At 40.9% G+C, this 12,433-nt stretch overlaps 1 protein-coding gene across 2 annotated transcripts in view; it reads left to right on the plus strand.

Moving 5' to 3' along the window:
• Nucleotides 1-12,433, plus strand: part of pkp4 (plakophilin 4) — a 181,508-nt gene that overhangs the window by 49,786 nt on the left and 119,289 nt on the right. For both annotated transcript variants that reach the window (XM_078552220.1, XM_078552221.1), the window contains exon 4: nucleotides 2,951-2,985. In XM_078552220.1, coding sequence (XP_078408346.1) covers nucleotides 2,951-2,985 — 35 coding nt within the window. The remainder of the gene's footprint in view (nucleotides 1-2,950; nucleotides 2,986-12,433) is intronic.

Here is a 12,433-nt window from a genome sequence, read left to right on the forward strand (position 1 = left end):
AGATACCTAACATTGTGGGTTTGCTGTGTTATTCTTCTCTGCATAGTCTCCAGTGTTAGAATACCTCCCTTGTGCCCTGGTGCCCAGAATTAAACATGGTACTGTGCAGTATGACAAGAACTGTTTAGTTTGACCTCCTCTGACTTGAATTCTGCTCTTTTAGCACCCTACTCGGCACTTTTTTAGACTTTGAATGCTGCTGTACAATGATTGAACATCTAGAATAGTTTTTTTTAGATTCAATCTTCCATCTTCAGCTGTTATGTACTCCATTAATAGTTCTGAGTGGCAGCGATTGTATTTTTTTGTTTTTTTTATGCATCATACTCTTTGATTTCATCTGCTATTTTATCCCCACTTACAAAATTACATAACATTTTCCTCCCTTGTTTAGCACACTGTACAGGACCCTTTTTGGCTTCTGAAATCCATACAGATTTGTTCAATGTTGCTGGGTTCTATGCGCTCCAGGATTTCATAATTCACTCTTTTTTGACCATTTCATGTACACAACACACCTTATGTCAGAGATGGAGCTTATTAAGCTACTTTGAGCAGTAATACACACCCATCACTTCCTTACAGACGGATGGTGATGGCAGTGGCCATGTACACTTTAGCTTTGTGACCTTGATCCCTGCTGATCCCAGGCAGAGTTGTTCAGTCTCTCAAATGCAGCCCTGGCTTTTGAGTAAAAATCTGGAGAAATTGTCCTGCGTTGATTCTGTAACATCTTATATCTTGACATGGCAGCAAATTAGATTTACTGTATTGAATGGTTTTCAAAAATACATTAAATGTAAGCTCTTATGTAAAATTGGTATATTGCCACTAATTAATATTCACACATTGACAAATGTGTGCTATTTGTATACATTAAGGTTGGAGCTATTGAATCCTGCTTGCAGATGCCTGGACAGTTGTAATAGTGCCATAGTTAGCTTTCATAACTGTATTAAATGAAAGTTGCTCCATTTGCATTGGAAACTACTTGTTCCCAAGCTGATGAGCATTGGCAATCTCTTCAAATCAGATTTCCCATTTCATGCATGCACAAAGTTTCAAACGGCAGAAGGAAAGTGGGGAAAAAAACTCAAGAGCTCTAATATAAAGAACTCTCAAGGACATGAATTTGTGGAAACAGATCTAAGCCACCACATGGAAACAACTAACTGCTAGTCACCTGAATCCTTCCAACTGCTCGCTATACCTGGACCTCCCAGTCAGCTTTACCATAGACTTTCATGGTCATAGTAGGTGGTAGGACAGGTTAATGTAGTACGTGCAGTTCCAAACAACTTCACTGTCCACTGCGTGTAAATTTTTGACTGCCACCATACACCCAAGCTTCCGTCTCATTTTTGACCAGCTTCTTGTCATCCTTCTGCTCCTGTTCCCTTTTGTGCAATGCCTATTGTGAAGATTAATTTCTCTCCCTTACTGCACCATTTTCCCCTTCAGGACCCCAAGCACCGACTGCTGTTTACCTTCTGACTTCCTTTCCTACCACTGCCTCAGCATTGTATTCATCTACTTTTATCTCTTGGGCCCCTAGCATTTAGGTCTACCAAAGCAATAATCCACATACCTTAATTTCCAGTTACCGACGTAACTACATGCCCTTTGAGATCCAAGGTCTTACCTTTATTTTGCATCTAAATCCTTCATGATTTTAAACATCTCTATTGAATCTCCTCTTAATCCTATCCCTGCTGTAAGGAGATTAACCCCAGCTTCCCCAGTATATCAACATAACTAACTCCATGTTCCTGGAACCTTTTGATAAATCCCTTTTCCCTCTCCATGTCCTTAAGTGAGGTGCCCAGAACTGGACACAGTACTGCAACTGGGGCTGAACTAGTGTTTTATATGGGTTTAGCATAATATTCTGGCTTTTGAACTCTGACTATATTTATGAAGCCTAGGATCCTATATGCTTCATTAGCTCCTTTGTTAACCTGTCCTACATTATACTAACACAGCAAGCTTTCTTCCTGTTGTACTGTCTTTAAAATTGGACCATTTACAATGTATTGTCTCCCCTCATTTCTCATTGTTCCTACCAATATGCATTGCATTGCACTTGCCGACATTGAATTCTATCTGTCGTGTGTCTGCGCATTCCCCTGTATGTCCTCTTGAAGTCTACCACTATCCTCCTCACTACTGTACTTTAAGTTTTGTCATGTGCAAATTTGAAAATTTTACCCTGTACCCCCAAGTTCAAATCATTAATGTATAAGCCTTCAAAATTGAACTGGATTGTGCTTTATTGGACCCAATGGCCTCTTTCTGTACTGTACTATTCAATGATTCTACCTCCTTCCTGTGCCTCTGATTCTCTGCTCCCAGCCCTGACACGATCACCATGTAAATTTGCATCCATCTCTGTCCTTATTGCCACTTTATTCAGCTCATCTGCTCAAAGATGCCCACCACCTGAATCCTTAAGCCCTCCTTACCCAACTCAAACCCACAATTGTCTCATTGTGTTCAGAGTGACAACTGCACCTCATTTATCTGGGCTCCCTTCCTTCACTACATCTCGACTAATCCTTTCTTCAAGGTCCTCGAGTTATTGACATCCTATTCCATTCTTGCCTCACCCACCACTCTGAATCATCTTACTATATCAATGATGCTATATAAATTGTCATAAGGGAACTGTCCAGTATCTAGGTCTAGAATTATAATTGTTCTCGGTTATTTACATTTTATGCATTGGTATGGGATATTTTTATAAAGTATCTAATAATCCCAAAATGTAAGAACTTGGAGTGTTCCAAAAGCAGGCTTCCAATAAGGTTCAATGGAAACATTTCCACAAATGCTTTCAGTGTCAAGAAAAATATGCATGGCTTGTGCATGAGAATGCAAGTTTACCTGTTGCATTACAAATATTGGGGTGTATGAATTGGGTGAAATAATATCTTTTTTTTTCTGCCTGCAGCTCAACTGAAAAATCCTTCCACTGGAGACCAGCAGGTACTAGCACTATGATTTGTAGTTAGCATTTTATTTGTACTTCCTCTTGTCTGTATATAAATATAGGTAATTAATTTCCAATGCAAAATTTAATTTGCAATTCTGTATTTGTAACATGCATTCGTCATTCTGCAACTTGGTTAAACAGTCTAGACTTCAGCTCTTTGGATGATATCGTAAGACCTGATTGGTGATGGGGGCGCAGGTAGTATGGGGTGATGGGTGATTAAAGCAATCATTGTTCATTTCAGGTTGGAAGTTGATCATACTTTTTTCTTGTTCCATCATTAAGAAAGCTAAAGTTCTGGTGTATGCTTTGACCTTCTCAATCACATTCTAATTTAATGTTTGTAAGTTTCCTTTAAATTTTGTCGTTGCTTTTCCAGTTTCCCTTTAAGGGGCTGCTTTTCAATTTTTCCTAATTTTGTTTATTTGGTTGACTCAGGTGTTATTTATAGTCTTGAAATTCTGTTACAACTGGCTTGCATTTCCACTGTATTGTATGTTAAAGATTTACTGCAACTCCAAGTCAGTCAGGAATATTTATCACTTAATTAGTGTAGGATTTAAACAAGCTTGAACATCTAGAGGGTTTTTTTCCAGCTTCTTTTCACTCAGCACTGCATCCATATGATTGTCATCAAACACTAACAGGTTTACTAATTTCGTGATGTATACTTTCAAGCAATGTCTTTATTTTGATAACCACTCTCAAATGCTCCACCTTTAATGCATGTTGAAGGAAAGATGCCATAATTTCAATATTGCCCTCTAGGATATTTTTGCCTCCTAATATTCTCCTGTCTTCACAGTTTTCCTGGGAGGGTAAGAGAAAAGAGCAGTGAATCTTGGGTGGAGGCAGAGATGCTTATGGAATGGCAAGTTTGTCGAGGGCCACGAGACCTGCTTTGCCCTCAAAATGCTATTTGCCATATTTTAAGTAGCGAGATATTGTTAACTGGGAAAATTGGATATGTCCATCTTGTGGACCTTATCTCTAGTCGGGGGGAAAATTAAATACAAGGATGTATTCATTTAATTACCAGATGTATTCAGTCATTGGCAGATTTTAATTATGGGATGCATGTATTCCATTACATTGATCCATTTATACTGTAGATTCTTTCAACCCAGCTGGTCAATGTAGGTGTTTAAGACCCATGAACCTTCTCCCACCTCTCCATGTAATTGTATCAGATTTCCCCTTAAATGCATCTATGCTATTTGCCTCAGCTGCTTGTGGTTGAAAGTTTTGCATTCTTACCATTCTTTGACAAATTTTCTCCTGAATTTCCAGTTGGTTAGACTAGTGACTATCTTTTCGGCCCCTAATTTTTGTGCCACCCCACCACAAGTGAAAACACTTACTGATCTATCTGACCAAACCCTGTCATAATATACAGTGCAAGATTTGATTACTGACTTGCTTTTTGAAACTATGGTAAATGACCATTTAGCAGAAGACATTTCTCTCGAGGTGATTCATCCTGAGTGGTGATTCTTTAATTGGATGACCATTTACATATCAATTTCATGTTGATAGTCATAAATTAAGTTCAAAAACCCTAATGCCTTGCTATCCAGCCCCCTGCTCAGTAAATTGCAACTCATTCAAAATGCTGCAGCCTCTTGCCCTGCTCATCTGCCTCCCCATCTCTGAATTGATTTGAAGATTTTCACCTTCACTTTGCTTTGAGACATTTGGTAGCCTTGCTTCATGTCACCACCTCTTCCAAATGCTCTTTCTATGAAAATGTCCCTGCACCCTGGGGCTGTCTCTAAAGGCATCCAGACATCTCTTAGGTTGTGAAAACTTCCTAAATTCCATGTGCTTTAACTAGCTTTTCAGCTTTCCTCCCCTTCAATATTTTCTCTCTTCCCTCCTATTCAGCATCCTCTACATTCTCCCTCTTATCATTCCCATGTGTGGGGAGTTTTTTGGTATGCAAGGAGCTCTAGTGCTTTGTTGTTGAGTGGCAATTATGAAGTAGCATTCTAGAGCAGGAATGTTAAATTATACTGCGAAGTAGGTCAAACTTGTAATCTGTTTTTGTTACATTCTTACCTTGATCCTAGGGGAAAAACATGCATAATGAACAGTTTTTATATTGTTTCTCCCCTGAAATGCTGGCAAAAAGTTACTGACTGGGTTTGTCTTTAGTCATTCTTGGGATGTGGGTGTTGTTGGCTAGACCAATAATTATTACCCATCCCAAATTGCCCTTGAAGGTGGTGAGCTGCTGCCCTGAACTGCTGCAGACTGCGGTGTGGGTGCACCTGTAGTGCATTGCGGTGTGGTAGGGTGTTCCAGAATTTTGACCCAGTGACAGTGAAGGAACAGTGATATATTTCCAAGTCAGGATGGTGAGTCAGGCTTGGAGGGGAACTTCCAGGTGGCGGTGTTCCCAAGCATCTGCTGCCCTTGTCCTTCTAGATGGTTGTGGGTTTGGAAGGTGCTGTCTAAGGAGCCTTGGTGAGTTCCTGCAGTGCATCTTGTGGATGGTACACACTGCTGCCACGGTGTCAGTGGTGGAAGGAGTGAATGTTTGTGGATGGGGTGCCAATCAAGCAGTTTGCTTTGTCCTGGACGGTATCAAGCTTCTTGTGTTACTGGAGCTGCATTCATCCAGGCAATGGAGAGTATTCCATCACACTCCTGACTTGTGCCTTGTAGATGGTGGACAGGCTTTGGGGAGTCAGGACGTGAGTTACTCGCCGCAGGATTCCTAGCCTCTGACCTGCTCTTGTAGCCACAGTATTTATATGGCTGCTTCAGCTTGGTTTGTGGTCAATAGTAACCCATAGGATGTTGGTAGTGGGGTTTCAGTGATGGTAATGCCGTTGAATGTCATGGGGTGATGGTTAGATTCTCTTGTTGGAGATGGTCATTGCCTGGCACATGTGGCATGAATGTTACCTGCTACTTGTCTGCCCAAGCCTGGATATTGTCGAGGTCTTGCTGCATTTGGGCCTGGAGTGTTTCAGTATCTGAGGAATTATGAATGGTGCTGAACATTGGGCAATCATCAGCGAATATCCCCACTTCTGACCTTATGATGGAAGGAAGGTCATTGATGAAGCAGCTGAAGATGGCTTGGCCTGAAGAACTCCTGCAATGATGTCTTGGAACTGAGATAATTGACCTCCAACAACCACAACCATCTTCCTTTTGAGCAAGGTATGACTCCAATCAGTGAAGAAATTTCCCCCTGATTCCCGTTGACTCCAGTTTTGCTAGGGCCCTTGATGCCACTTGGTCAAATGCTGCCTTGATGTCAAGGGCAGTCACACTCACCTCACCTCACCTCTGGAGTTTAGCTTTTTCCCACGTTTGAACCGAGACTGTATTGAGGTCAGAAGCGGAGTGATCCTTGCGGAACCCGAACAGTGCTTCGTTGAGCAGGATTTTGCTAAGTAAGTGTCGCTTAACAGCACTGTTGATAACCCATTCCGTCACTTCACTGATGATCGAGAGTAGACTGATGAGACGGTAATTGGCTGGGTTGGGTTTGTCCTGCTTTTCATGTACAGGACATACCTGGGCAATTTTCCAAATTGCTGCGTAGATGTAGTGTTGTAGCTGTACTGGAACAGCTTGGCTAGGGGCGTGGTAAATTCTAGAGCACAAGTCTTCAGTACTATTGCCAGAATATTGTCAGGGCCTTTAGAGGATCCAGTGCTTTCACCTGTTTCTTAATATCACATAGGGTGAATTGAAATTGGCTGAAGATTGGCATCTGTGATGTTGGGAACCTCTAGAGGAGACCAAGTTAGATCATCCACTTGGCACTTCTGGCTGAAGATTGTTGTGAATCCTTCAGCCTTATCTTTTGCACTGATGTGCTGGGCTTGTCCATCATTGAGGATGTGGATATTTGTGGAACTGCCTCTTTCAGTGAATAGTTTAATTGTCCACCACCATTCACGACTGTGGCAGGACTGCAGAGCTTAGATCTGATCCATTGGTTGTGGAATCACTTAGCTCTGTCTATAACTTACATATGCTGTTTGGCCCACAAGTAGTCCAGGTTTATAGCTTCATCAGGTTGATACTTCATTTTTAGGTATATCTAGTGCTGCTTCTGGCATGCCCTCCTGCACTCTTCAATGAACTAGAGTTGATCCCCTGGCTTGGTGGTGATGGTAGAGTGGGGGATATGTTGGGCCGTGAGGTTACATGTTGAGTATAATTCTGCTGCTTCTGATGGCCCACAGTGCTTCATGGGTGCCCAATCTTGAGTTACTAGATCTGTTCAAAATCTATCACATTTCAGTGATGTTGATAAAGTGACTGGGAAAATCAGAGCACCCACCAATTCATAGGTGATACTTTTTAAAATTAAAACACGATTGATCCAGGGAAGATTGTTCTGGATTCAAGAGGCAACGCTGCATTTTGTATGAACAAAAGCCTCAGAACTTGCTGCAACTGTTGATTTGCGTACTTACCCTAGTCTTGCAAAATGTAATTGCTTGCATTGTGTAATCATGTAGAAAAAAAAAACCCCAAGGAGCCTATCAAAAGTATAACTAAATAGAATTGACATTGAACCAAAGAAGGTGATTTTGAGGAATGACTATAAGGTTTATCAGAGGTACATATTAAGGAGCATCTTGGAGAAGAAAATTTAGGGTGATATGTCCTCTGAGCTCATCTTCTCCATGAGAGACGACACCTGTTCACTGTACCCTATTTTAATAAACTTTGACCAGGAGAGCACTTGAATTTGAGTCTGGAGGTGGAAACTTGATTGGAGAGATTCCAGCATGGTCTTGTGGGGAAAATGGGCACAGACTTGGGAAGTGTGGAACTACATTGGAGGGGAAAGGCAAGTTGGAGATGGTGGGTTAGTGAGAGAGTGGTTGATGGTAGCATTTTAGAGCAGGTTGGTGATGTCAAATTTATCGGGACAATGGGCAGTAACTGAGGAGAGACGACTGTTTACAGTGCAAACTAGCTTGCGGGTTAGGAAGTCAGCAGTAGTGAGAATGGGGCCGAGAGAATTCTAGGTAGTTCTCGTGGACGAGGTCCGATAAGAGATGGCAGAGAAACCGCAGAAAGACATTAACTGATCTGAATGGCAGGGAAACCTTGGGAGAGATTCAACTTTGTGGAATGGGGAGAGGGGGTTGCAGGACAGATTGCTAAACAGATGTTTTCAAACTTCTAATCAAATGGCCTCAATCATTCTGTCAAACAAGGCTATAAGCTCTCACACTTGTTGGGAGAGGCAGGAGAGAGAGAGGGGCTTAAGGTAATGGCAGGTTATAGAGAAATGAAGCTTGGGGTTATTTTTGCATTCCAGAATGATCCTGGATTAGGATGTGGTTTCAGTGCTGAAGCACAGGCTTGACAGTGCTAGATGTGGTCCAGCCAGAGTTCGAGAAGGTTGACTAAAAGTTGGGTGTCAAATAAATTCAAGTTTCTGCCACTTGAACTTGAGAACTGTATCAGGGGAATGACCAGAGTGGAAGAGTAAATTTTCCTAGGGTATGTTAATCAAAGGCAGATATACACAATTGCTTTACAATATGGCATATTTCCACCTTCCTAGCTTGAGGGCACTGACATCAGTTGTACCCAGTTTAGCTCAAGGTTAGATAATTTCATGCAGAGCTTTTCTTGTTAGCTCCAGAATTTCAGTAAGAGCAAGCAAAGGTAAATGATATAAATGAGTTGAAATTGACGAAATAGTTTGTCGTGCCAATAGTATGAGGATGCTCTGAACATAATAGCCTTCTGTAGCAGTAGATCCAAACCTATCTCTAGTAACGATGAGCTGTATTTTAATGCTTTAGCCTGTAATAACTAAGTGTTTGTATACTATATGCAGCACTTGTAAATATAAGTTGAACAGTCAGCATGAGCTAAAAGTTTAATTTTTTCATTATCTGTAGGTCTGTGTAAATTTGGCAATCTATTCTTTCTGCCTATGGCAAAATTTACCAAAACCCTTTCCTTTCTACAAAGTAATCCTAATGAATAGTTACACCATAGTTTTGTGTGTGCATAACACAAGCTGTAACGTACTCCACAAGTCAACTTGAGATTTATGTTTAAAAGCAAATTCCCCTGCAGAGAAATGATAATCGCATCCCCCCCCCCCCCACCCCCACCAAATTTGAGAAAAGTTGTTAATTCCCTGTTAATTTGTTAATTTCCTGTTAACTTGAAGTTTGCAGCTCAGATTAGTTAAAATGTTAATTTTGGAAAAATGGGAGGAAGGATGTGTATAAAATTTTCACGAAACTGTTGATTGTGCTTAAATGGCATCAGGATATCCTGGGACCCTTGAATTTCACTATTCTGGCGCCTGCTTGAGAAGTCTTAGGGAGACATGCTGCACAAACAGCAAAGGAAATGGAGCTGGGAAATCTTACTGCAGAAGGTTTAACATCTTTACTACTTGATGCAGGAAATTAAATTGTTATCTTATCCAGGCGTTTGCAATTTAATTTTGGATTGAAATTGGGAAACCACTTTGCACAGTATGGTGTAAATCTGGAACTTCGTCCTGCAAAAAATCTTGGAAGCTGGGTCAACAGATATTTTCAAGACTATTTTTGATTTGAAAGGAGTGAAGGATATGAACAAAGTTAACTGAGTTGGGTTACAGATCAGCTATGACCTGAGACAGAACGGGTTTAGGATTGAATGGCCTATTCTGTATTTGTTTGTATTTACATGATGATACTGCATGTTAATCAGATCAAATAATTTTCCTTTTTTAACATTATGTATAACCTCCTATGCTTTCAAACATGTATTGAAATTTCCATGTCTAATTAAAATCTATTATTAAAAAAATGGCCAGCCAATTTGTTACATTTAACATTTTCCAGTTCTTGTGTAACAGTATTTTAAGTAAGTATAGAAGCAGGGAAAGTAGGGAGAAAAGGACAGTAGGGAGCAAAGGACAGTCTGTGCTAGATGAAAGGCTGAAGTAATTTAATAATAGAAAGAATGGTGCATGGCAGAAAGGTGGTGGTAATGGAGTAAGTAAAGAAACAAAAAATGGATCTAGGTATGTTGTAAATGACAACAGAATGATTAACAGCACCTGTTGACTGAAAAAATGGGACCATTGGTTATGATCTAAATTATTGAAATCAATGTTTAGTCCAAAAAGCTGCACAATGCTTGAAGAGCACTGGAGTCACTGCAGGGAGACTGCAGAAATTCTTGCAACGCACATCGCACAAGACAGCACTCCACAACTGCAGACTTAAGGAGGATACTAAGTGGGTGGCCAACTGGCAGGAAAGGAAAAGGCTGCCAGTCTTCAGGAATGTCTCAAACAGGGTTTCACTGCCTTATTCCAGTAATGGTGGCAACATATTGGGAATAAAGTTTAGTGAATTCATGGGGCAAATGACTTTCTGGCTAAGGAGGGTGGGGCACAAAAGATGTGTAGAAACGCAGTAGTTATAAGAGATTCAACAGTCAGTAGGATAGGTGAGTGTTTCTACAACTGCAGGAAGGAGGCAGAGAATCGAAGTTGTGATCCATGTGGGAACTGATATAGAAAGGAAAAGGGCTGAGGTCCTGCAACCTAGAGAGGAAGCTAAAAAGCAGGGCCTCAAAGATAGTAATCCATAGATTAGTTCTAGTGCCAAGTCCTAGTGAGTAAAGGCGCAGTAGGATAAAATATGTTAATACATAGCTGGAGGAATGGTACAGGAGGGAGGGCTTCAGATTCTGGGGCATTAGAGGCCTGTTCACGGACAACTGGTATGCACATAAACAGAGCTGGGGCCCATGATCTTGTGGGAAGCTATACCAGTGCTGAAGGGAAGATATAAACTAATTTTGGTAGGGGTTGGCACCAGGATGAAACATGTGATAAGAGAAACAATGTACACAGGGCTGGGAGCAGTGAATAACGCACTAAATAATTTAGGAAAGGGAGGGATGAGAGGAAGCAAATGCAAAGCTGTAATCGGTATTGTTTTGAGAAGCTAGTAAAGTGCTGAAGAGGGATTATGAAGGACCAAAGGTTATACCATATGGTATAAGTAAGGAACAAGAAATTTTTATGCTACTGGGTGCATTCAATAGGCCAACAAATAATGGGAAGGAGATGGGAACAAATTTGAAGGCAAATTATAGAAAGATGCAAGAACTACAAAGTAAGGATAATGGGGGACTTAATTATCCTGATATAAGAACCTAAGAAATGGGAGCAGGAGTAGGCCATTTGGCCCCTCAAGCCTGCCCCACCATTCAATAAGATCATGGCTGATCTGCCCCAGGCCTCAACTCCTCTTTTCGTGCCAGCTCCTCATAGCCCTCAACTCCCCATTTTTCAAAAATCGATCTACCTTCTCTTTAAAAACTGTGATCTAGCCTCCACAACTCTCTAGGGTCGAGAAATCCAGTAAGTCACTACACAGAGAAAAAATTCTTTCGCATATCAGTTTTAAATGAGTGTCCCATTGTTCTGTAACTTTGTCCCCTAGTTCAAGATTCCCCTGCTAGTGGAAACATTTCAACAAATGCCCTGTCAAGCCCTCTCAGGATCTTGTACGTTTCAATAAGATCACCCCTCATTCTAAACTAATGAATAAAGGCCTAACCTGTTTAGCCATTCTTGATGATTCAACCCCTTCATCCTTGGAATTAGCCGAGTGAATCTCTTTTGAACTGCCTCCAATGCCAATATATCCTTTTCCTAAATACAGGGGCCAAAACTGTACACCGTACCCCAGGTGCGGCCTCATCAACATCCTGTATAGTTGCAACAAGACTTTCCTATTTTTTAACTCCAACCCCCTAGCAGTGCAGACCAAAAGTCCATTTGTCACCTTAATTACTTGCTGCACCTGCATGCTAACTTTGTTTCGTGCACTTTTTGGAGTGTGTCTCCGTTTAAATAATAGTCTGCCTTTTGATTCTCCCTACCAAAGTGTATGAACTCTCACTTTCCTACATTAAACTCCATCTGCCAAGTTTTTGCCCACTCACTCAACCTATCTATATCCCCTTGCAGGTTCCTTATGTCCTTATCACAACATGCCCTCCCACCTATTATCAACAGCAAATTTGGATACATTACACTCTGCCCCTTCCTTCAAGTCATAGTAAATAATTGAGGCCCTAGGACTGATCCTTGTGGCACTCCACTGGTTACTACTTTCCAACCTGAAAAAGACCCATTAATCCTGACTCTATCTTCTGTGTTAACCAATCCTCAATCCATGCTAATACGTTACCCCCAATACCATGAGCTCCTATCTTTTGCAATAACCTTTTATGTGGCACCTTATTGAATGCCTTCTGGAAATCTAAATACATTATATTTATTTGTTCCCCTTTATCAACTCTGCTTGTTATATCCTCAAAGAACTCTAGCAAATTTGTCAAACATAATTTCTCTTTCACAAAACCTGTTGACTGATTGCGTTAAGCTTTTTAAAATATCCTTCCATTTCTCCCTTAATAATGGAC

Source organism: Cetorhinus maximus, chromosome 11 (assembly GCF_964194155.1).
Source record: "Cetorhinus maximus chromosome 11, sCetMax3.hap1.1, whole genome shotgun sequence".
Taxonomy (NCBI): Eukaryota; Metazoa; Chordata; class Chondrichthyes; order Lamniformes; family Cetorhinidae; genus Cetorhinus; species Cetorhinus maximus.